This window comes from Eptatretus burgeri, chromosome 3 (genome assembly GCF_056783735.1).
Source record: "Eptatretus burgeri isolate ZD-2024b chromosome 3, Ebu_testis_v1, whole genome shotgun sequence".
Lineage (NCBI taxonomy): Eukaryota > Metazoa > Chordata > Myxini > Myxiniformes > Myxinidae > Eptatretus > Eptatretus burgeri.
The window spans coordinates 38752478-38779340 of NC_140963.1; the positions used below are offsets into that span (position 1 = coordinate 38752478).

Consider the following 26863-nt stretch of genomic DNA (forward strand, 5'->3'; position numbering starts at 1 on the left):
AGGGGTGACTTTTTTTTGACTGAAGAACGAAGGCACACCCCTAGTATCTATCCGCTCATCTGGCAGGCATATGCCAGGCCTTCTGATTTGTTCTATGGCAATGAGGCCATTTATTCAGCAACTGGCATTCAACAGGGTGACCGCTTCGAGCCAGGTCTTTTTCCCCTGGGCATCGACCCAATAGCCAGGGGGGTTCAGTCAGAGTTCAATATATGGTACCTCGATGACGCATCATTTGGGCTGAACCCGCGAAAGTGCTAGCTGACCTCCAAAATGTCATTTCCCGGTTGACCGACATTGGCCTCGAGATCAATGGTGGCAAGTGCGAGTTGACCATCCTCAACCATCCTCAACCATGCATTTGTGGATGACTATCAACTTACTGAGGCTATATTTATGGCAGTGTTCCCTTATATTAATATTGTTTTGATCAACAACTGTACTCTTCTTGGTGCTCTGATCTTCCCAAGTCCTTCGCTCAAATCTATTCTTGAGAAGCACGATGACTTGATCCATATGGCAGGCTGTCTGAAGCAAATTGACGCAGATGAAGCATTTGTGCTGTTCAAAAACTGTTTCGCCCAACCCAAGCTCCTGTATATCTTGCGTGCATCTCCATCCTACCTGAATGGTGCAGAACTAGGAGCTTTTGACCGCACCGTTTGCGAAACCATTCGTAAAATCTCTAATGTTGCTTTCAACGATTCTGCTTGGATGCAAGCTACGCTCCCAGTTAAGCAGGGAGGTCTAGATTTCAGGAGGGCGATTAATATCGCTCTCTCTGGCTTCATCTCCTCATTGCTGGCAGTCCACCCCTTATAGACCATGTGGAGGTACTCGCTATTACCTTCAGAAAATGATTTTCATTGTGCAGATCACCAATCTGGATGAAATTTGGCATATTTAAAGAATTTTAGACGCTGAGTCCAAATCCACTTGTTTCCATGTCGAGGATGTGACACAATTGGTCATTTTTGGCAATTAAAGATACACCGAACATTAAAGCACGATTTTGACACAGAAATGAAGAATCAAGGTTAGACTGATATGTATGTCAAAGAAAACTCTTGTGAGGTCTTAAAATGATACAATATGTTTATACAGAGTTATATATTATCAAAGAAAACCATATTCACTGTTATTAAAGATGTTTATAATTAAAGGTCGTAAACCGACGCAGTTACATATTTTTACCGGCCGAAAACGTCTGGACCGACCAGACAGGCCTTCGAGTTGACCAAGGCAACTTTTTGCTTAAAAGACAGCCACACTGGCTATTAAAGGTAGTTACATTGACTATTAAAGGCAGTTACATTGGCTATTACGGATTAAATCAAAGACAAAGAGACTGTGTGACTCAGCCTGATGAAAAGTAGAACCGCCACAAGAGGATTACTGTCTTAGAACTCCAGTATTTCTTGCTCTGAAGCGGTTGCTGAACTAGGCTCTTGACTGCTGCTATTACAAAACTCAAGTCCACTATTACATGCTAACCAACCTGAATACTACTGTGTAGTAGATCACCACAGCAAAAGCAGTGTGACACCTGCATTCACAGTTCGTCGTCTGAATCATCGTCAGTTCCGCTTTTATTATCCATAAGTTCAATTTCTGCACGGGTCTGTTCATCGTTGGCACAGTTTTGACACCCACAGCACTCTGTGCAGGACAGTCCTTTTGACGGGCAAGAACACTGGTTGGTCTCGCATTTCATCTTCTTGCAATTACATTTCATCGCCTCTAACAGTTCCTTCAGCGCTGGTGGTTTGCTCAGCCAGTGAACAGTCAGTGCTTCGTTGCGTTCCACCCATCCGTGAAATGTAGGAGAAGGGGCTTCTATAAACCTCTCAGTCGCACGGTGGTGGATCGCAGACTGATAGTTCACTCTTTTGCAATGCAGCATCAGAGCGTCGCTTGTAGGTGGCAACTTCTGTTCTCCCAGCGACTGGCTGCAGAATAGCTTGTAGTGAGCCTCATCCACACTCTTCATGGCCGGCTGATTGTACATGGCGCAGACGAATTGTTCCAGGTCGTGAATGATATTCTGATCTAGCGTGAATTCTCGACCAATGCTCCCGAAACAGGTGATGAGATGGGGACTCTTCATCATCAAATCAAATGGCCTTGTTTTGCCCTTACCGTGGAATGCACTGGTGGTATCACTTCCCGTGAAATTGTGCAAACCTATCAACGCATCGCAGACAGAACTTTCCAAGGCATTACTCAGCTTCCTAATGTCAACGACGATAATGTCCTTGGGACTTCCTGTGGCCAGATGGAAATTTCGTGCTCGAATCGACTTTGAGTGAGCCAAGGCCAACACAAACACATCGGTGTCGAAACTCTCTATGCGCACCGACTCTTCATTCTGTCCCGCGTGAGCGGCATGTAGCAGGAGCTTCGTGTCAGCTTCCTCATGGTCACATTCAAGTTCAGGTACTGACGACACAGTCATGACACCATTCGATGCCTCTTTTCTCACATTTGCCGGCATGACTGACGTACAACAGCATGTCGCCCAGTTTTGATGGAGAGATGTTTCTCGTCCACGATTCGACAATGAACTCTATCAACGCCTCCTTGTTGGCTCCGCTCAGGAGATAATTAGCCCACTGTTTTGGAAGGGCTTGATCACATCCATAGATGGTTCGCACCTGAAGATCGCCCACCATGCCCGCTCGTCTGGCATGCTCCAGGCACTTGATGCTGATACTTGGGTAAGTATCAAACACCACGTCCAGTCTCGAAGATTGGTTATGTCGTGCTTTGGCCACTACGATGTTCAACACCATCTCTTCCATTTTGCCGAAAGTGTTCGGCAGTGAACCAGCCTTTATCGCCTGAATAACGGCCATTCCATCCACAATCGTTGCACCTTGGATAGGCCGAGCGTCCACACGGCAATCGGGCCACAGTTTCAGTATATGGTTGCTGAGTTTGGCTTTGTCTGTCTTAGCAATCGAACCATCACCAGATGCCAGCGGGAAAGATATGTTCGCCAGTGGGTATGCGAGCAGATCGTGGAGTGTTACATTGCTTTACTCGCCAATCAACAGCAGTCGTGTGAAAAGACGACGTTCATTCGCAATTTCAACCTTCGGCGTCTGCTGGTGGGGAGTCGCCGACTTTCCTCGCGCCTTCGAGAAAGTTGCCAATTTGCCCTTCAAAATGGGACCTCACCCGAGAAAAGCCGATCACGCATGAATTACACGACAGCATTCTCTCCCTTGATATACGCGTTCATCAAGTCCGCGGAAGTGGCTGGCGGTGCGATGACACCTGAACTAATATTGACAAGTTCAAGGTGAGTGCCGGAGAAAGGGTTAATCATTTGAAGTACTGTGTCCATCACTTGTACCACCGCTGCTTCGTTCTTCTTCGAGCTCGACGCATCCAAATCCTTTCTCGTTCGGGGCTCGTCGTGGATACCCGCCATGGACTCACATTTTCTTGCGATTTCCGCACGTGCTGGTTGGGACAGGATCCACTTCTTCACAGCTGTGCTTTTCTGAGTGTAACCAATGATGCCTCCACTGGTCTTGCTGTCCCTATTTAAAGTCTGCTCTATGATCTGATCGCACGCAACACGACTAAATCCATAACGAGTATGCCGTTTGGCAGTCCATTTGCCGTCCATGCACGCTTGATCGGTGTCTGGGTGGGAGTGCTCTCACCCGGCCATTTCCAGCCAGTAAATGGGTAAGTACCTTGCATAGTTTAGGTGATTGTACGCAAAGTACCAGGGCATTGACGCTCTCGTGATCGCAAGGTGTTTCCGCCAGTTCGAAGTACGAGTTGCCCATATAAGCTCTGGTGCAAGCTCCACCATTTCCAAGTAGGAGCACCAGAATGTGAATGTTTTGCTCGCTGTACATTGCTGCTTTCTGAAGTCGCTGTAGCGTGTGAACATTTCCGAGACCTCTTCCGATGACAGTAACTGTTCGAACAACGGAGATGGAAACGTTTCCTGGAGATGCTCTATACACCTCTCGAATCGCACACGTGTCTCCTCTGCGAGGGAGTCCATGAAGGCCTGGAAGCATAGTCTTCCTAGCGCTTCGTAGACGAGCTTGTGACAGCGCAAACTCCTGTTATAGTGGTGGCCGTTTATTACTGAATTTGCAGAATGCTGAGCGACAATACCAGATTCTATTATGAGGTCAAGCAGACCTGCGTCTCTGAATCTTTTGCCGATCATGCCTAGGAAGCTCATGAGTTGGAATTCGCCAAGACGAATTACCAACCTTTCTGTGAACTCCGGGTGCAACCAACGAATCTCCTGCACCTTATTGTAGATCGCAAGGTCGAAGACTAGAGCTACTTCTTCACGTTCCAGTTTATCAGCCATATCGATGCTTTGGCATAGGACCGTGTAAACGGTGTCCAGTTCCGTGGGTGATGCCTCGATCACGGGAAGGTAGATGATTGCTGACTTGGTCAACTCTTCATCTCGACGAGGGAGGGTGTTGTACCCAGTCCATGTCGGCAACCGCCCGTCCGTTTTCTGAACCGTTTTCATTGTGTAATAGTGCACATCCAGCGATAGCCTGTCCTCTTGTGACGGACTGATGTCAATGTCACAACTGTAAAAGGCTGTGGTCCCTTGCCTTTTCCCACCACCATACTTGAGAATGGGTGGCTGGTTACCAACTAATGACCGCTGACGACGGCTAATTGGAATCACTGGACGAGCGTGCTGAATTGGCTCATAGGGTGCGTCTTGTATCATCAATCCATTGGTGTGGTGAGTGGTCCCTTGACCGGTGAGGGTCTCCTCACTGAAATCGATGTTATCGTACACAAATATTGTCGGTACATTTCTGAGGCAGTTTGAGGGCAGTTTTCCCTCCTGATCAATCTGCAACAGTGCCAAAGCAGTTTCCAACGCCTGTGTTGTACTGACCGAGACACAATGTCCAAGCTTGTTGAGCAGTCCTAACAGTCAAGTAGAACCAATCCAATGTTTCACAGTCAGGCCCAATGCATAGGACTTCGGAGTAAACGTCTGACCCCTTGACGCTATAGAAACAACGTCTTGAAGAACAGAGGGCACTTTCAGATGAATATGCCATGGGAGTTCCACAAATTTCTCCAGGGTTGGCTCGTCTGACAGGCCCGCTATCCATGCAACAAGGTTGTACAATGCAATAGGGATGGCTCTTTCAGCTTTTGAAATGTCAAAGTCAGGAGCAAGTGGTGGCCATGTAATGTCCACACTTTGGTGTTTGTTCAGGTCATCCCTCACCATGAGTGCTCCCGAGTACAGAACATGTAAATTGAGGCCTAAGTCACCTTGCTGTGGACCCTGGCTGGCTTCATCCTCTGTAGTTGACTCTGTTTCTGTTGTAGAGCTACTGTCTACAACAGCAGCTTGAGCAATGGAACCAATATCAATTTCCTTCATGTACACCACTTCGCTCTCAGACATTTTTGGTGGACGATAGAAAATCATGTCTGGGTACCGTTCCTGCAGTCTTTTCTTCAGTCTTGTTGCCTGGTAGTTGGCCTTATCCTGACCTTCGCATACTCTGAGTCGGTCATTGAACATCTCACACAACTTCTTCATATGTATAGATTGCTTTCCATCAATGAGTCTTACCTGGATTACTTTATCACAGAAAATGTCAAATGTTGAGTCATGGTTCACTTTCTGATTTTGGAGTTTACTTTGACTCTGTCTGTGGTATGTGTCATTCACATACTCGTTTTAACATTTACGGTGATGACAAACTTCCAGCGCCACACAGTCGTTATCCTTTATAGTTGTCATTATTCTCACATCACGTTCATCTCTCCTCTGCTCAGCAGTTTCCCTCAGCTTTCCTCAATCCTGTGTTTCTGCCAGGGACAACTGATCACGTTGAGATTTTCCTTTGACACGGATGAATTTGTCTTTTTCCTGGCATATGATGCAAATTGTTGGCAGTACACCAGCTGATTTGCCAGCCACCCTTTCTACAGAGGTTCTGAGGGATTTTCTACATATTTTGTGGTATGAGTGCCCCTCTTATTCGAGTCCGCCCACCACCTCACTGGCTCGAGCAGAAACTGCAGTAGTGCTGGCTTCTGATTTCCTTTCCCTGGCTTCAGCGCGTTTTATATGATCCTTGTTACAAAACGACGCATAGCAGAACCGGTGACGGCCGGCATCCGCAGGAGGATCAGTCATTGGCAGCAGTTTCATTATTTGATCAGCCATCAAACGGCATTTGTTGATAGTTTCACTATTTGTGACGGCGCACCAAGCCTTCACACACTCGCATACCTTACGCCAGCTCTTATCCGTGAATTGCGTCACTTTCTCATCATCCTCCGCGCCAAAGTGTATGAAACAACGCATATTTGGTTGTTGAAAGACCAAAAATCACTCAAAATCACGAGACAACCATGGGCGCCGCCATCTTCATTTGTTTTTTTCTGGTCGTTTCCTCCGCGATTACAAGCATGCCACGCCCACTTCACGGCGGTAATTTCAAATGGTAATAACTGTCGGTGTGTCAACTTGTGCATATGGAAACAAGTAGGAATTTCAATGGTGTGTTCTCATGAATGTACAGGGTGAATTTTGTTTAGATTGGTGATCTGCACAACAAAACTGAGCGAACCGACCCACCTCCACATGACCTATTAGTCGATGCCATTCTGTCCCGTGTAAGCGGTTTGGCACAAACGGGGGAGTTGACCGGTGGTGTTATGTCATGTAGTTCAGCCCATATCGGTGTTTGTGAACCCGAAGGTCTGTCCCAGCTTGGCCAAAAACCATGGGACGTTGAGGCGGCAAGTGTCTTTTGTTAGCCTGTTGAACAGTGCCGAGCAGATCACCAGAGCCCATCTTTTGGCCACAGCCACCAAGGAAAGCGGGATGTGGCTTCATGCAGTCCCTGGTCCCTCTTTGGGAACACAGCTTGACCCCGAGTCTTTTCGGGTTGCGGTTGCACTACAAGTTGGATCATCAGTCTGTAAGTGGCATAAATGTCGATGCGACAGTATGATGGATACATTTGGACACCATGGCCTCTCATGCCGTTTCAGTGCCGGTTGATTTTTTTAGACATTCGGCCTTAAACGATGTGGTCAAACGTGCCCTTCAGGGGGCAGGGATACCATTTGTCTTGGAACCCCTTGGTTTAGACCTTGGTGAAAACACCCACCCAGAAGGCTTGAACATTGTCTCAAATGAGAATGGAAAAAACCTAACTTTGGATTGCACTTGTATCGACACTTTCGCCAAATTGCGCGTTTACAATACAGCCTCAACGGCTGGAGCATATGGAAGTTCTGAAATGCAATGAATACGTCAGCCTCAGCCAAACTTATTTGATCGAACCAATCGCCGTCGAAACAACTGGAGTGTATGGCCGACTTGCGTCCAAGATCATTTGTGATATTGGTCGAAGGCTTGTTGCATCCACTGGCAATATAAAACTGGTCTGGTTCAAGCAGCCACTGAGCTTGGCCATCCAGTGGGGAAATTCCATTATTATTCTGGCTTTGGCGTGGGAAGAACAAAATCTCACATTAACACCATTTTTAATGTCTGTTTATTTTTTTTGGGGGGGGGTGTGAGGGTTTTATTCATTTATTTTGGTTAATTAAAAAAAAAAAAAAAATGCACGTCTATTACGCCTCAATTAGTGAGGCCACACACAGACCAACTTCAGTACATTGCCCCAGGGTGACCTACTTTAAATAGCACGCTCATATATATTTTCTCTCATTAATTGATGAATCAATAAATTTTATTTATTTATAAAAAAGTTCCTTCAGCAGAATTATTTAATTTTCAAAGTGATTCTTTAAATTATGAAGAGATTCTAGAAGTTATCGCATTTCAGCTCTCATGCTTATAAACGTCCAGAGATTTGTATTCACACATTATTTGATACTCCTGACGGTGGTTATCTCCAGACGTGTCTGGGTGGTGTTTGTCTCCAGACATCTCCGTATGTTTCCGGGACATGTTTGTCCAGACAATAAAGTGTTATCCTAATGGGTTCTAAAGTGTTATTCTAAACTCCAAAGGGTTCTAGAGTGTAATTCTTAACGGTTCTAAAGTGTTATTCTAAACTCTAAAGGGTTCTAGAGTGTAATTCTAGACGATTCTAAAGGGTTCTAGAGTGTTATTATAAGCTATAAAGGGTTCTAGAGTGTAATTCTAAATGGTTCTAAAGTGTTATTCCAAAGGGTTCTCGAGTGTAATTCTAGACGATTCTAAAGGGTTTTAGAGTGTCATTATAAACTCTAAAGGGTTCTAGAGTGTAACTCTAAACGGCTCTAAAGTGTTATTCCAAAGGGTTCTAGAGTGTAATTCTAAATGGTTCTAAAGTGTTATTCTAAAGGGTTCTAGAGTGTAATTCTAGACAATTCAAAAGGGTTCTAGAGTGATATCATAAACTCTAAAGGGTTCTTGAGTGTAATTTTAAACGGTTCTAAAGTGTTATTCCAAAGGGTTCTAGAGTATAATTCTAAACGGTTCTAAAGTTTAATTCTGATGCTTCCTTCAGACACGGGTGCGTGTTTTTTGTTTGTTTGTTTCTCTAAACACCAAAGAATTCCTCTTCATTTATTTTGCCTCTTGACTCATGTCGGTGTGAATAATTTGCATCCATTCAGCGTCTAGACAGGTCATGTGCCCATCGTTGTTGGATGACAAAATATTGAAGATTTAATCACTTTAGCTGATTTAACTGCAGTTTCAGACAGCATGATAGATAGCTAAGTGCACCATTCCACCCAATTGTTTGAAAGCATGGGTAATTTGATGAAATTTGACAGACAAATTAAATCAAATTACTGGCACCAGAAGGTCGATACTGTGCTGCCGAAAATAAGTGACTAGTCAGCATGTATAATAATGTTTTACTTGGTTGGAAATGAATCCCCAATAGTAATAGGTGGGACGATTGGGAGGGGGTTGATGGGTAGGGGTGGGGGGAGGAGGGGGTGCAGTTGGCATCGGTTTTCCCACTTTCCTCTGCACATGGGAACTTGTATGTCAGGTATTCTTTGATATTATACAATGAACAAATACCAAGTGACATTGGAATTGCACGTTTCTTCTCTATCGTTGAGGTGTTTTTTTCTGTGGCTAATTTGCTGTGGTTTTTTTTTTCTTTTTCTGTTTACACTGCAGTCCTGAAGTTCACAATTTTTGACTAAGGTATAAGACCACGCAACACTATCCTGTTTAAATGTCACAGGCATAAGTATGCAATTGGTGAACGTACCAATATTTGTGGCCGCTTTGAAGAAACGTTCGTAAGATGTCGCAGGAAGTTTATGTTCAAGAGGTGATTGAAGCTTTTTTTGTGCACAATCTTGGCTCATGAAAGAACTAGGTGACATGGTAGAGGAGCAATACAGCTGGGAACAACAGGTGCACAGACACGAGCAAGAAAATGGCTCAACAGAATATGATGAGGTTGGAGGGAAAGAAATATAGTAACCTGTAAGTAATGAGTGTGGTTTAGACGAGGGTTATTGTGGGTGGAAAAAAAAAATCACGAGTAAGAGTAGAAGCAAATGAGATGCTCATGTGCTGCTGACCTAAATTCCTATAGGGAAGAGTGGGAGTTCACTGACTCAAGAAGGTCGTTCCACAAGCAAGAGAAAAGAGGAACAAAGGGGTGAAGGTGAGTGGTAAGCCTGGATTTTTAAGGGTTAACAAGGGGAGGGTTACTGAAGGAACACCTGCATCTTGGATTAGCTGTGAAGGAGTGGAATGAGCAGAGGGAGTAAAACCAGAAGAGGTCACGAGCGAACAGCAGATTTTGTACTTCTGTTTTTTTGTGAGAGATATCAATGATTTTAGAGCGCTTTGGATTATACAGTATCCAGGAGAGACAGGTGTGAAGAGGAGGTCACGGTTGATGTTGAGACCCTCAAGTTCAAGAGTTGAACCGTCTTCCAATAGTTGATCAAGGAAGTAGATATGTGAGTTTGTTGGTCGATCCTTTCGGAGAGGCAGAGTGAGAATGTGAGATTTACCTTAATTGAATGACACGGTTCGCATTGGGCCAGCGTCAAATATTGTCCAAGTCAGTAGGCGTGAGCAGATGCTGTCCATCTGTCTTTGGGATGGGGTATCATGCATATGGGTGGGAGTTTTCTGTATGAGGGACGAAAATCCGTCCTGGAATACATTTCTGAAACAGGATGGAGAAAATGAATTTGAAAACAACATATGCAAAGCACATGACATCTGTTATGCACTTGTGATGCAAAATAGCAGAACATATGGACTGTAGCATCCCAGATAATATGGCAAGGAGAAGCTCTCACCCATCTGCATTCAGTGGTGATGTGTGGGCAGGGGTGTGGATATGTCAATGGCCTACTTTCAACGGTGAGGTGGATAACTACCTCAGTGTTATTTGTTGTGGATTGCAGTGATAAAATTCCTGCCATCCCTGCATCATCAAATCCCTGAGCTGCTTCAGGCATAGGTGGTGAAATGCCAAGCGATTGGAAGTTGACAAGTTGAGCAAAGCAACAGGAGCGCGATTGTCAGCAGCTGTTGGAATAACGTCAGTGGAGACCATAACTGAAAGGTGGAAGAAAGTCCCAAGTAACCCAGTTCCACTTTCAATGTGAGAATACCCTCTGCTGTGAACAAGTGGTTGCCATGGAAAAGTGGTGAAATAGGTGGTTACTTTCAATATTTTGACATACATTTGGTCGGCAGGTTACAACACCCCGAGAGCAGAGCTTTAAAAAAAAAAAATACCAGTTCAGAGAGCCGATGGTATCGAGTGGAAACTATTCTAGCTTAATATTCCAAATGGTTGAATTTACAGCCTAATTGCATCATGAAGGCAAATGAGTATCACCACCTTGATTGTAAACTGATAATTTTATTAAAGGCTGACAATAACAAAAATTCTGAATGCCAGAATAATAAATAATCAACCATTATCATTACTCACGATGCTACATATCAGTTGGGGAAGCTCATCGTTAAGAGGAAAGAAATAAGATCAAGTTAGTGGGGGAGGGAGTGTGTGTAAGGATTTAAAACAAGTCGAATCAGGATTTTTGGAATGGTGCTGGGTACGGAGTGAGTATGCTTTGTTTTATATTTATTCCTGCTTCTAATCGTCATGTGTCCTACCCCAGTTAATAAGCACAAACACTTTCTTCACCTCTTCCATGCCATTTTTTGAAATCATCTTCTTGGCACTTGATTAGCATATTATTTGTGGAAACAACATAACAAACTTTATGTCTCCCTCTCCTTCTTTGTTTGCAGTCAGAGCAGACGGTCTCCCCTGTAGGTTCCCCACCATCTTCCCCACACCTTATTCAGCGGTTAATGCATACATGTGAACCTTGCCTTCCTCCTGTACCACCTCGGCTGGACCTTGCAACACGATCTGGTTCCCCTCCGAATCCCAGCCCTAACAACTCTCCGAAGGCAAGGACCAAATATCTTAAGAGACCTTACTTAGCAAGTGGAGGTGGATTTGATGCTGGTTAAGTTCTTATTGATATAGAGTGAGTGATATTTGTCCCCATCTGCAGCTTGGCCGCAAACCACTACCACTGCCACCACCTCCATCAAGCCAACGGGAGCTTCCACCCCTTCCTTCTGAGGCTCGGCCATGTCTCACCTCTCGAAAGCCTCTTCCAATCACTCCCGAAAGCCCCCTGCCACGGGATTATCCTGGACGTCCACTTTCTGTCCAACCACCTGACACGCTTGACTTGCGGCCATGTTCCCGTGGCCTTACCTCTGTATCTCGGCCTTCACCTCGCAGCCCCAGCCCATTTACAGAACTTCCGAGAACTACGGTCGATACGACTGACACTGGATGGAGTGCTGACTCCATCTCCCTTGAAGCCTGTTCCCCATCCAGTTCTTTACGACCTGTCCCAGAGATGCCAAGGACACGTTGCCCGAGTGTTGGTATTCACAGGGTGAGGGAGGATTTTGATGGTTGCCACTTACTTTTAATTATGACTCTGATTCATTCTGCAGGGTATTCATCACACCACCTTTTCAAAGGCAGCAACATTTTAGTGCCTGTGCTCAGTTGCTGTGAGTGCATTAAAAGTCAACAACAGTGAGGGCTTGCATCACATGTTGATAAGATTAGGCAGGGCAAGCAAAGTTTACTTCATACCTGATAGCTTATGAGTGAGCCATCTCGGTTTTTAACTTCATACCATCCATGTTCTTTTGCAGTTGTATAATAATTATTATTACAAACTAACTGAGCATCTTATAGAGATAACTTCATCTATCTATAATTCCATCAATGTGTGTGTGTGTGTGTGTGTGTGTGTGTGTGTGTGTGTGTGTGTGTGTGTGTGTGTGTGTGTGTGTGTGTGTGTGTGTGTGTGTGTGTGTGTGTGTGTGTGTGTGTGTGTGTGTGTGTGTGTGTGTGTGTGTGTGTGTGTGTGTGTGACCACTGTTTCTCGACAACCACTGGTCCGATCTAATTGAAACTTGCCAGGTATATTGCTGGGGACCTGAGGATGTGCCTTTTCAATGTTTGATATTAATCGGACAAGTGCTTCCCAAGTTATGGCCATTTATTTACCAAACCAATGAGAAGACACGTTGTTGTGTGGGCGTGGCCGATGGGGGAGGGAAGCTCAGCCGCGTTCGCCATTACGGATTACAACGTACGGACTTCCGGATAATGATGACTTCGTGTATTCTAATAATTTCTTGATTTCTTATGCGCATTTATAGATAAACACAATGCCCCAAGTTATAATCGTTTTCATATTAGACGGTGTATAAATTTCGGTAACATCAGAGTGCTGGTATGCTCCGAACCAGGAAGTAAATTTTTTTCTCTCTCTTCTCTTCTTTTTTTTTCCTTGCCACGACATTGCGAAAAGGTAAAATACGTTGGCGCTAATTGAATAATTGGGTATTAAAACTAAATTGCGAATAATCGTAACTGCGAATAATATTCGAACTTCCGGGCCACGCACGTGTGGGCACTCGACAGCGAAGAAACGGCCTGCGTGGTTGTTGTTTGTTGCTCGCGGTTTGAATATTTTTTTTATTTTTTTACGGGCACGTACTAGTTGAAATAATAATATTACGTCTGTTGGGTAGGAAGCACTCACTAGATAAGGCCTTAACCACCATTTGTGTTTGCATAGATTCTTAGAACTTTTAAAAGATGTTTTAAGTTTGTGTACTAGAATAATGTGTCCTTGGTATCACCACGAGGGGGTGACATTGTCGAATTGTAATGATAGTAATATGTAAGGTGTCTCATCCTTCCGCTCCCTTATGTTGAAGTGAAGGACAGCACGTTTCCCTGCCACTGAGGGGGGGAAGGCACCTCCCAGCTGTCCTTCAGCACCTGGCAGACATCAGTTTGCTGGGCGAAGCTGAATTTGTGAACGTCTTCGGATGGAAGGAGAGGGAGCTTAAGGCGGGGATTTGTCAGGCCTCGGACTTCGATTTGTTGTACTTCCGGCTCGGTGATTTGGTCCACTGTTCCCCCTGGGGCGAGAAACCATATATGTGCACTGCACCTATCAATATGTGGAGACATGGTGATTGGTCCAGTGCCATCAGTCAGTGGGGAGGGGGGAGCTGAGCTATAAAAGTGCTTTCTTGCCCAACACTCGCTTTCTCTTGCCTCTCTCCTGAGGCTCTCGCCTCTCTCCTGCGCTCATCGTTATTGCAGCTCTTGACTCGTGACAGCTCCATGCGACACACTTTCTTCCTTGTTTGAGTACTACAGCAGCCTGGGGGTTCTTCATGCATTTTTCATCTCTTTCCCAGTTTTAGTGTAAATGATCATTGTTTCTGGAGCACTTCAGCTGGATTAGTTTCTCTTACAAGTGTTACTCTGCTTGTATAGTTTGCTCCTGTGTGTTTGGGATTCTGTTTCCGTGTCTCGTGTCCAATATATTATTTATTTCTTGAGAGACGGTGTGTATCTCTGTTGCTGCCATTTTGCCATGCCTATGTTTGTCGTTAATTGATTTCCCTTGATGACTTATTGTTTATAACCGGCATGGTGTTAGATCATGCAAGAGCATGGGCCATTGTTATTGCTTGTTGTCGGTTCAGGAATGAGCAGCCACAGTTCGGCTATCCTTGGAGCTTAGCCTCCAGTGTGGTCGGTAATCACTTTGATTGCGGAATCACCAGACGGTTGCAGTCCACACGACAATATGTAATAATAGTTTAGATGAATGTCTGTCTGAATGTGTGACTTCCACATTTGATGGAAGCCACTGAGAAGACTAGTTAAGAAAGAGCGAACTAATGCTAGGTGGGGTTGACTCTGCCTGTCATCCTTCTGAGGTCGGCAAAATGAGTGCCAGCTTGCTGGTATCCTGTGTCGGAGTGGCGACCCGTCCAGTATTGTACCCAAGAGCTAAGGAGACTGCTTAGGCAGCACCAATGCTCTGCACAGAGTATGGTCCCAATGAATGAATGGATGGATGTAGCCACAGATCATCAAAATGCAGCAGGAAGTCAAGGATGGGAAGAGAAAAACTCCAAGAAATCAACCCTAAAATAGCAAATCCATTTTCTCCCAAATCAAATAACTGCACTGTTTTCCTTCCAAAAGTACCCTGTGTAAATGATTTGACAAAATGCGTGACAACATGTAAGGCCTGATTAATGTCTAGGAAGTTAAGCAATGTGTAGTACACTGTTTAGAGTGAGACTGTTCATTGGGAAGCCAACTTAAACTGTCTGTTTATTTGTCTGTCTGCACGATGAATCAAAGGTTTAGTCACATGAAAGACAAGATTTTTCACACCACTTTATTTTCATTGAAAGAGGAAACTTTTAACTTGGGTACAATTCCGCAATTGTAGGACTCGATGAAGATTTTGTATTCAAGTACGGATTTAAGTAATAATTGGAAAAGGAAAGATGACGGTGGAATTTGCACACGTTTCAGGCAGAGCAAAACATTGCTTATTAAATTATATTGCAATTCCACAACATTTAGTGATAGTTCCATGTTTGAGAAAACAGTAGTTAATATTTACTGGGATAAAATCTTAACGACCAACCGAATGTAATTCCTTAATAAATATAATTGATATACAGCATTTTTTTAAAATATCTGCTCTGATTTTGTTGACTTGTTTTTGCTGTCTCCGTAGAATGGTCCAAGTAATGATGTGGAGGTTGAACGAGGACGAGGGAATGGCACCAGGTGAGAATTTCTTACCCTCTTGGAAGAAGAAATGTAAATGTTAGAATTACTTCTGCCTTGGGTTTATGGAAATGGTGAGACCTTGTGATGTTCTGCTGGGATTTCAGAAACGCAAGGCCATTTTGGTTCCATCATGCGCAGTTTTACCATCACTGATTAATAATCATTCATGGGTAATGCAGTTCCAACAAGGTAATACATTAGGTTTTCTCAACTTAAATGCAACTGCTCTTTGCCTGTGTTATACGCGCGCGATGTCACCTGGTGCTGTTGGCAGGGCGTACTATAATTTCCTTTTTGCCTGGGCAACACTGAGGTTAAAACACTCTTTACGTAACATTTTGCCACACAGAGAGTGGCTCGGCACCATTTTATGCGCGTCTCCCCATGCAGGACGCCGCGGCTTAATCGCCAAGTTCATAATCGACCGTCTCTGGATAAAGCTAAGTACCAGAATAAAGGGAGGATTTTCTTTTATTTCATTTTCCCCTTGTCTGTATTAAAGTCCACGTGCCGAGGCGCCTCGACTTTAGGCTTTAATTTACCTCATGTTTTATTATAACATTTTGAATTATTACCATCTTTACTAATATAAGGGTGTGTGTGTGTGTGTGTGTGTGTGTGTGTGTGTGTGTGTGTGTGTGTGTGTGTGTGTGTGTGTGTGTGTGTGTGTGTGCGTGTGTTTTTACCTGTTTCATATCACTGATCAAATTAATACATGGGAAACGTTAACATTCATTATCATTACAAATGTATGCAAGGATGGACAGGGATCAACCATTGTTCAAAGACAGATGCAGGGAATAGGGATCTTCATGATGAAGAGATAACCTGATGCATTCTTTCCACTTGTATCCACATCTGGTCCAACCTGAAACTGATGGAAGGTGTTGAGCCACATCGGCGGGGAATTCAAATTGCTGAATCTCTGAATGTTGCTGCAAATGATCACAATGCAAGCTGGCGGGATGGCCTAGACTAGCGCTACACACACTCTGCCTCTAAGCTCTCCAGCCTGGCCTCAAATCTTTCCCCGGCTATAAACTATCACAGGCAGGGTGATTCCTCAATGGACGTTCAAATGGGCGTCCCGTCTGCCAGCATCGGTTTGTGGATGTTAAAGATCCCACGGTGTTCATCGTGAAGAGTAGGCAAGCTATCACCGGCACCTTGATCAAATAGCACTGGAGAGTTCAGCCAATGTGTGTGCGTGTGCGTGTGCATGCACACATATGTGGGAGTTCCTATGAAACTTGACCACCATGTTCATCACCCGTGATGTACTAAAGCTTGTTCATGACATTAAAAAAATAATTAGGGTCTCGGAGGGTCTTTTGAGGAGAGGTGGGTTGCCCCCCAAAATATGTATTTGCTTTCTTCTCAGAAACTACACACGCAATTCCGATGAAATGGACGAGCATCTTCACCACCTATGATGTACCAAAATTTGTTCACGACATTAAGAAAAAAATGGGGTCTAAGGGGTTCTATGGGGTGAGGGGGGGGGTTTGCCCCACAAAATATGTATTTGCTTTCTTTTCTGAAACTACACACACAATTTTGATGAAACTTGACCATAACCTTTATCACAAGTGATGTACCAAGTTTTGTTCATGGCATTAAAAAAAAAATCCATAGGTATTTACTTTCTTCTCCATTATATTTTGTGAGTCATCCATGCCTACCAGTGGTTCATAGTTATCTTCTCCAGTCACTACCAGGTGAGCAACAAGGGTTATTGCCCCTAAGCTTAATATCTCTGTGAGGTTCTTTGTCATCATTCCTGTAGGTCCAGCTATCACTGATACAACTTTGGCATTCTTCAGCTTCCAGGATCATTTCACTTCATTCTTTAGCTCTTGGTGTTTGGCTATTTTCTTGATTTCTGCATCGTCTAGTCCAAAATCGCTGGTATTAACACTTCAATCAGCAATGCCTTCATCGCGTTATTTATTTATTTTTTTGGTCCCGAACTATGATATCTGGTCGCAACGCTTTGTTTTCGATGTTCATGCTCGATGGGATCATTAGGTCGTATGTGAGCTTTAGGTTTTTCAGTCAAACTTCCATGTTTTTAGTGATTACTTTTGCTTTATTTTCCCACAAATTTTCTGGAACTGGGACATCAAAGTTTTTTGCAGATGTGTCAGCGGATGACATTATTAACTCTGTTGTGTCGTTGTGTGTACAGCTGTTCTGACATGAGTCTGGTTTTTGTGTGCATGTTCGGTCATCTCTCTATAATTCCAGCAATCTATGTGTGTGTGTGTGTGTGTGTGTGTGTGTGTGTGTGTGTGTGTGTGTGTGTGTGTGTGTGTGTGTGTGTGTGTGTGTGTGTGTGTCTGTGACCGCTGTTTCTCGACAACCACTGGTCCGATCTAATTGAAACTTGCCAGGTATATTGCTGGGGACCTGAGTATGTGCCTTTTCAAGGTTTGATATTAATCGGACAAGTGGTTCCCAAGTTATGGCCATTTATTTACCAAACCAATGACAGGACACGTTGCTGCGTAGGCATGGCCGATGGGGAAAGGGCACCATTTAGTTACCAATGACAGGACACGTTGCTGCGTAGGTTTGGCCGTTGGGGAAGGGATCCTCAGTTACCAATGACAGGACACGTTGCTTGGCGTTTTGCACCCACAGTATCTATCTTCTATCTATAATTCCAGCAATCTCTGTTTGTTTGCCTTTTCAAGGTTTGAAATTAATCGGACAAGTGGTTCCCAAGTTATGGCCAAGTTAGAGCGCGTTCCCCATTACGGGTTACAATGTACGGACTTCCGGATAGTGATGACTTACTGTATTCTAATAATTTCTCGATTTCTTATGCACATTTATAGATAAACACAATGCCCCAATCCAGTCGTCGTTGACGAGAGCGAAGGAACGGCCTGTGTGGTTGTTGTTTCTGGCTTTTTTTATTGTTATTATTTTTTTGCACGTACGGGCACGCACTAGTGAAGTATAATATATCATTCTCTTTACTAAGCCCACCTCCATCCCTCACCTTTCTCTTCTTTTTTTTTTCATTCTCTCTCTCACCCCCTCCTCACATCCTTCCCTCCCATGGTATAGCAACGTTTGGTGAGGCATAGCTCTCCCCACTCCCTCCCCCTTCCTCGCTCTCCCCCCCCCCTTCCTAGCTTCCCCTCCTCTCTCTCCCCTCCCTATCTCCTCTTCCTCTCTCTCTCTCTCTCCCCTCTCCTCCCTTCTCTCTCAACCCCCCTCCATAATACCCCCCATCAGTGAAGCGACGGGTTGTATTTGCGAGTTGTAAATATTTGGTGTGTTTTCATTAAACCCCCGTGTTTGTTTTAAGTAGCTTGTGTTGTGTATTTGTCGTGGGTTCGAGATAAACCCCATTGTGCTTTCGTCCGTCTGCTCCATCCGTATCGCCTATTCCCCTCCCACGCGTGCCATAATCTCCGAGGCTCACGTGTTCGCCTCGAAGGAAAACCGCTCAGCGATCCGGCCTGGTCGGTGTTAACCGCCCGTCCACTACCATTAGGTTGGGGTATTAACCTAACCACCACGGCCGCGACGATATATATATATATATATATATATATATATATATATATATATATATATATATATATATATATATATATATATATATATATATACACGTATATATTGTTGTGGGGTCGGGTTAGAAGACCACTAGGTGGGGGAAGCTTCGTCGATTCCCACCAGACTCCCCAAACCTGGTGTTGGCTTAGTGGTTCGGGTGGCGGCTTGAGATCCTAGGGTCCTGAGTTCAAGCCCCGTTGGTCGCTGAATAAAATACACCAGGAGGTTGATTTAGCCTGTCATCCTTCCGAGGTCGGCAAAATGAGCACCAGTGTACTGGTAAGGGGGACACTGCATCAGCGGCATAGCCGCGTCCCAAACAATGATGCAACCAGCAGCCACAGGCTGCACTCGATAGAGAGAGACCAGACTCCCCGGAATTGTGGGCCGTCGCTCACGGATAACTCTGTGACGCGGCGGGTCGCTTAACCGACCGTGGATGCCAATAACTCAACCGCGTGACCGAGGGTCCTCCCGCCTATGGAATCGGATTAACTAATTAACCACGCAGTTTAACCACCGGGGAACCACGCCCTCGGTACGCCTTGTCCGAACCGGATCATTACCGGATCGGATCACCTTTCCGCATCGGATGCAGCCGAGCAACACTGCCATGGACGTACTGGCTTGAAGGAACGGACCGTTGGGAATAAAGATCTGGCTAGACTTGGATTCGAACCATGCTTGACCAATGAGGGAAAAGACAAAGGCGAGCTGGGAACATTTATACAACAATTATTTATTTACAGCAAGCGAGGAAAAGCATGTGGCAGAACAAAGGTTTATTGGGTGTGTAACACAGGGAAAGATGAGAGAGGTGTGGGGTGTGGGAATTATACAAGAAACTTACAAAGCAGACACAGTGCAGACTTGATGCGAGATTATTCACAGTAACAACAAAAGATCTTATACAGGCTTACTTATCAGACAGGTACCAACACACTCAGACACACACTCAGACAAAGAAAACCTAATGAAAAGAAAAGGACTTTTGCAGCCAGGGAGGAAGGGAGTTGAGGTTATAATTTTTCGGTACCTGAGCGTTTCGGGGGAAGGGATGCTCCATGGTGCGGTACCCGACAATGGTTGCATAGTTCGAGCCACAGCCGCACGTGTTGAGATCGTGTCTGTCGGAGGAGCTTGAGTGGATGAGGGTGGAGCAATAGGCAGGACGCTTAGTCTACATCGTGTGGTTGGAGACAAGTAGCAGGAACACACACTTCACTCCTCCTTCAATTCCACATTTCTCCTCAATTCTACTCCATTCTCTTCCATTCACGGAGGACTCCTACGTCTTTATAGAGCCCGGAGCTCGGGTAGGAGCCATGCCGAAACCGACATCATCGTCCGAGCCGGGCATTAAGACTGGCTCCGACCCTTCACGTGGTACGCCTACCTGGGCTAGGTTTCGGCCAGACGCCGGTATAGCCCGCCCATCTGGGTGCAAAACGTACGTGACACGTCGCGCATTGCTGGCCTTGGGCAGATGGATTGTGGTGCAGCTTAAAACGTTTGTCCAGCCGAACATGCGCGTTGGGATTTTGCCTCAGAAAACGAGACTCCGGGTAGCACAGCATGGACCCCGCGTGTGCTGCCGTGCGAACCCGGCACAGTTCCCAAAACAGCTACAGCCGCTACTCGGCCTTTGTCCACCGTCAGGCACAGTCTCCGTCGCACTCTCGCGCACAAACTTCCACGTGCCACGACGCTCACACACCTCACCATGACATTCACACCGGGACATGTGGTTGCGTGTTCCCGCATGCCAACCGCCATCTCCCTCACATACAGCGACCTCACACACACGGTCTCTCACAAACGGCCGTTCACTCACTCTATGCGCGCGTTGCAGCACGCATTTTGCTACACTCGTGAACACACATACCGGGACAATCACGCTGGGGATTTGCGATACCTCAAGCGCTCCTGGGGTCTCCAAACCCCCCAAGCTCCATGTGCACCCGTCCACAGCACTCGCCCCCTCTACCTCGTTCGGCACGACCGGACCCACCTGGTTGTGATCCGCTTCAAGGGGAATATTGCCTCCCCTCGTTCCTGAAGGAGGCTATCCGGCTGCTTGCACCGGGTCACGAGCTATTCCCCGAGCTCCCCTTCATTGTCCCTCGCTAACTCCATGTGTGTGTGCTCGTCTTTCACCCCATCTTTATCGTGTCGTCTCTCTTCTACTTTTTCTATCTCCCGCGTCTCTGTTATTTCTTTCACTTCCTTCATTATCTCTGTCGTCTCCACGTGTCTTTTACACGTCTCAGTCACCCCATTTAATTTTTCCCTCTGTGTCACCGTCACTCTCTCTGTCACCTGCACAAGTCTCATCTTACACGTCTCCCACATTAGTTTGTCCTCCACTGCAGGGCCGACACAGTCCACACTCCCCCTCAGCTCGTTCGCTCCAGCACGTGGCGCCGACATTTTTCCCGCCTACAGGCATCACTCCATGCGCTGCATTTTACCCTGCAGTGTTTGCATATTCCCATCCATTTTTTTATTCATGCCATTTATTTCGCTTTTCATTTCATTGCTCGCTTTGTGTGCATTCGTATCCATTTTTTTATTCATTTATTCTCTCATGCCGTTTGTGTTTGCATCCATTTTTGCCAGCATTGCCATCAACTGGCCCGCGTCAAATGCACTCGGCTGAGCTGATTCGGCAAGGATCGGCGGGGGGGGGGGTGAGGGGAGGGTTGACGGAGGAGGAGGGGGGTGTCAAAAGCCGCGGCCGCCACCGCTGAGCGCATTTCAGACTCTGGGTTCGTTTGTGGGGGAAGTTCAACCTGCATCATAATGTCCTGCACGGGGATTTCGTCCTGATACATGGATTCTATCATTTCTAAATCCATTACCCCCTACTCCCGTTCACCTTGAACCGCCATTTTGCTTATCGGAAATAAATTGAAACAGCTCGTATTTTGGTGGGAATCGAGGGTCGCTCTACACACCCCTGATCTGATTCCCGTGAATTTGGTTTGGAGGGGAATGAATTTGTTTCCCTCTCCTTGACAACAGTGTTATGAATCTGCCGCCCTCCCAGCGTGCGAACAGCCGCTTTAGCCAATGGCGGCCGTCTCGCCCACCGGACGGACAATTCAGTCGCGACTTTCCGGACCAACGCCGAAAACCAGTCATGGGTGTGCTCCAAGCGCACACCACAGCCTAGTTAACACTCTACCCGCGTGCGACAGGGTCAATCGCCGAATTATCGATATACCTAAGTATTCGCGCGGGCAGACTACCGAGAGACCATACCTCAGCGTGGTCTGCTTGGACACGGACCGCTTAAGCGGTCCGTTCCGTTCTGGGATAACCGAGCGGGGTATTATCGCGAGACCTCGCTGGACCCAATTCTTTTATTGGCTATTAAAAAGCCCGCTATTATTCCGAGAGCAATACGGCAGTTCGATGGGGAAAGAGGACACAACGAACGGGTTAACATTCACACAAGGACATTTATTTATAATGCACATGTAAACAGTAATGCAATGGAAAAGGGTGAAACATGCATGCAGTTATTCAATGGATGCAAGTAGGGACAAGACACGAACAAGGCAAAGCACTACAACCGTCGTCTATTTATAATGTGCAATCACTTAAACAGGTTTACTTAAGGACACGGCGCCACATCTCTCATACGAAAACCCTGAAAAGAAAAAGAAGGAAGGAAGACGTGACCGTGTGGTGATTTCCTGCGGCTCCGTCCTCCTTCGCCCGTTCTCGTCACGACCAACCCAGAGAGCCCTCGGTCCGGAGCACCACCTTGCTCATGATCCTGAGAGATATATATATATATATATATATATATATATATATATATATATATATATATATATATATATATATATATATATATATATATATATATATATATTCTCCTCAGCGTTCGCGTTCCTGGTGACGACTCTCCCACTCTTCTTTTCCGCGCTCGCGTTCCTCCGCTTTATACCCACGCCCCGCCCCTCCTCAACTCCCACCCTTCCTTCCAGAACATGCAGGAAACTTCCATAAGGAAGCGTTTTCCTGCCAAATTAGGGATGCCCGCCGCCACGGTAGTTGTCTTTGTCCCTAGCAGGGTGAAATCCACCGCGGAGATGCCATTCGTTCGGGGGAGGGGGGAACGGGGGCCGCCTGCTTTCCCTCGACGAAGGACAGTCCTCTGGCAACCGTGTGCCGAGGTAGAAAATGCGGTGGTGGTTGAGGTGGCGTGGTTGTTGTGGTTGAGGCAATCATGGTTGGTGTTGATCGTGGTTGTTGTGGTTGGTGGTCGAGGCGATCGTGGTTGGTGTTGATCATGGTTGTTGTGGTTGGTGGTTGAGGCGATCGTGGTTAGTGTTGATCGTGGTTGTTGTGGTTGGTCCAAAATAACGATAGCGAAAGAAAAACAGCTAACTCAAAGATCACAGCCCAGGTGACACGAAAAAAATTCCCATTAAACCATGTTGGGGAAATCCATCTGAACACACACTTTGCGATAACTGATCTTTTGGATATCCTTTATGGTGCTCTGCGGATTTCCACAACTGCAACTATATATATATATATATATATATATATATATATATATATATATATATATATATATATATATATATATATATATATATATATATATATATATATATATATATATATATATATATATATATATATATATACATATACATAGGGTGTCCCAAAAAAATATACAACTTTTCATCTGCAAAGAGGATGGTCATAACATATATTTTTTAAAAAGATATATGGCTGGATAGAAAGCTGAAAGGTTGAAGTTTATTGTACCAATGTCAAAATTGCCACCAAAATTTAAATTTTGGTATAAAATCGTCGTTTTCTTTTCGACCACATGTTCGACGTTGGCTCCACGTTGTCCGATCACTGCCTACAAACGCGTTGTCATGTTCTCCATCACTTTGGGAAACGTTTCCTGAGGAATGTTCTGGACTTCTCGGTGGATGTTTTCCTTCAGCTGATCAAGAGTCTGAGGTCTAGGGTTTCCATAGATCCTGTCCTTGAGATACCCCCACAAGAAGTCTGGAGGAGTAAGGTCAGGGGAATACGGTGGCCACTCAACATCTTCGTAGAGGGAGATAAAGCAGCCCTCAAAATGTTGGAAAGGCATTTTGTATGGAAAGGCATGAATGTCTTGGCGAAGGATCCTCTGAACAGTGCTCTTATGAATGTTTGTCTCGGCAGAAAGTCGTCGAATCGATTTTTTTTTTGACAATGGACGACCGCCTGTCTCACCATTTCCACATTTTCTTCACTACGACCTGTCCTCTTCCGACCACTGTGAACCTTGTGAAGGTCACAGATGGTTCCCACATTGGTAAACTTTGCGATGGTGCACTTTATTGTCCGAAAGTTTGGTGCATGGTGCAAGTGGATTCCGAAATGTCTCGAGTAAAGACGTTGCATCTGTATGACACTTTTCGTCTGGTGCCAAAGTTCAACAATTTTCGTCCGTTGTTGTATGGTCAGTCTTGGCATTTTTCTGGCGCTTGCTTGGAATCAAATTAAACTTCAGGGTTTCTGCAACAAGAAATGAAGCATTAGTGACAAAATTACTGCATTTTTAGGCTCAAACGAAGCATTTTAAAAGTTGTATATTTTTTTGGGACACCATATATATATATATATATATATATATATATATATATATATATATATATATATATATACATATATATATATATACATATATATATATATATATATATATACATATATATATATATATATATATATATACATATATATATATATATATATATATATATATATATATATATATATATATATATATATATACATTAAAAAAACGTAATGTTTTGCAAATAGGCCAAAAAGTTCGATCTTGGTTTCATCAGACCACAAAATGTTTTTCCACATTGCTTCAGAATCTCTGGAGTGGTTTTTTCCATACCTCAAACAAGATTCAAGGTGGGCTTTTTTGAGTAATTGTTTTCTTCTTGGCACTCGACCGTACAGGCCAGGCTGGTGGAGTGCTTGTGATATTGTTGTCACATGCACACCTTGACCAGTCTTTGCCATGAAGGCCTGTAGCTCTTTCAAAGTTGCCATTGGCCTCTTGGTGGCCTCTCTGATCAGTCTCCTCTTTGCTTGATCATCCAGTTTGGAGGGACCGCCTGATCTAGGCAAGGTCTTAGTGGTACCATGCAACCTCCACTTCTTAATAATTGTCTTGGCTGTGCTCCAAGGGATATTCAAGACCTTTAAGATATTTTTGTAACCATCCCTGACAACTTTCTCCTGGAGATCTTTTGAAAGCTACTTGGTGCTCATGGTTGTCTTTGCTGTGAAATGCACTCAACAGCAGTGGAAACCTGCAGGAACAGCTGATTTTATTTGGAAATAATCAGAACCACTACAATTTAACACAGGTGGAGGTCATTTAACTTGGTATGTGATTTTGAAGGTGATTGGTTACACCTGAGATAATTTACAAATGCTATTATTGGGGGGGTTGACACATCCAACCAAGATATATTTGTAGAATGTCTTTCACTTGGAAGTTGTGGGTTACAATGAGTAAATAAAGGTGGAAAAAGTCTGATTTAATGCAATTTAATTCCAGGATATAAGGCAACAAAAGTTGAACGTTTTGAAAGGGGGTGTATACTTTATTGCTGAGTTGTCTGCTTAATTATTTTTTTTATTTTTTATTTTAATTTTTCTTAACTTCAAGATATTTCTGCTGCCTGAATACGATTGGATCGTTTTTGGCAAATTATCTTTCTCCCTTAAGCACAAAGCCCTTTTGCGCAAGAATTGCTATCTTTTCATCAAACTGTATTAAACTGAGTCGGAAGAGAAAGAGGTTTCATAAAAATTTCACATTGCACACAGACTGCATTTTAGTTAACGATGTGTTTGTAAAACTCACAGTTGACAGGTATTACAAGCATGTTGGTTCTATTTTCGTTGTCTCACAGGCCATTAGGTCATCGTCGAATGCCATTGCCGCCAGAAAGGTCCGAAAGCTCAAGCTCTGACGGTGAAGATGTTGCTGATTCTTTTGATCGGTAATAACTTTAATCCATTTGTGTACTGGTTTAAATCAATAGCTCATTACCCTTTCTCTGGTTTTTTGGCTTTGATTTACAGCAACTAAATTCATGTATTTGCACTTCACGAGTTTGATGAATCCACATATTGGAGCAGTAAGAGTAATATGTACCATATAATTTTTTGGTAGAATCGTTCAAATGGTGATACAAGCAGGGGAAAATGGTATGAATATTCTATTTGGGTCACTTTTGTAGTAAAAAGTGCAAGCCACTTGAAATTCCAACATGGTAGCCATTTTTTTTAAAGATGGCTGCCAATTATCTCCAAAAATGTAACTTTTCGTTCTACAAATTGAGTTGTCCGATTGAAGTGATCTTGACGTCAATTCATATGTTTTGGACCATAGTGAACCCGATTCTTGTACTTGTACGACTCTCAAACTTGCCCTTTTGCCATTTTCTGTAAGATATGGAAAAACATATGTTGCATAACACAAACTAGCCTATTTTTAAGATTGTATAAAAATGGTGTGTATTGGGTCGCAGTAGTGGAGGTAGTGGAGGAGGTCGCAGTAGTGGTACCTTTGTTTCAGCAGTCAGCCACATTCTTTGGATGGACTCGACCTATACTGGTCCTTGCTGCTCACCAAACTCTCACCTATGGCTCCTAGTCATCGCTGGTGCACAGCAACGGCCACATGCTGGTACACAGCATTGGCTCATGGACTAAAGCCTGTATCTCACTGGGCTGCGACAGCTCGCGACTAGTTGGAGACACCAAATTGCGATAAAACAGCGATAATTTTCACTTGGAATCACACTGAATTTACACTAAAACACATTTGCGTATGTCCCACGAACTCCTGGCGAAAATTGGGATGAACTTCACCTGGAGTTTGCATACATGTCGCACGACATTCACGCGACGTTCAGGTGACAAAACTGAGATTTTTTTTGGCACATGCAACTGTCGCGCGACGGTCACACGACGGTCGTGCCACCATCGCGCAAATGTCATGCAACAGTCGCACGACAACTGATTGAGAAATCGGGACCATATATATATATATATATATATATATATATATATATATA

The 26863-nt window shown here is 44.5% G+C and overlaps 1 protein-coding gene across 2 annotated transcripts in view; it reads left to right on the plus strand.

Annotated features, from left to right (window-relative positions):
* Nucleotides 1-26863, plus strand: part of LOC147029726 (E3 ubiquitin-protein ligase CBL-B-B-like) — a 110617-nt gene that overhangs the window by 65926 nt on the left and 17828 nt on the right. For both annotated transcript variants that reach the window (XM_085872996.1, XM_085872997.1), the window contains 4 exons: nt 11249-11413; nt 11521-11916; nt 15100-15152; nt 25694-25783. In XM_085872996.1, the coding sequence (XP_085729122.1) occupies nt 11249-11413; nt 11521-11916; nt 15100-15152; nt 25694-25783 (704 nt within the window). The remainder of the gene's footprint in view (nt 1-11248; nt 11414-11520; nt 11917-15099; nt 15153-25693; nt 25784-26863) is intronic.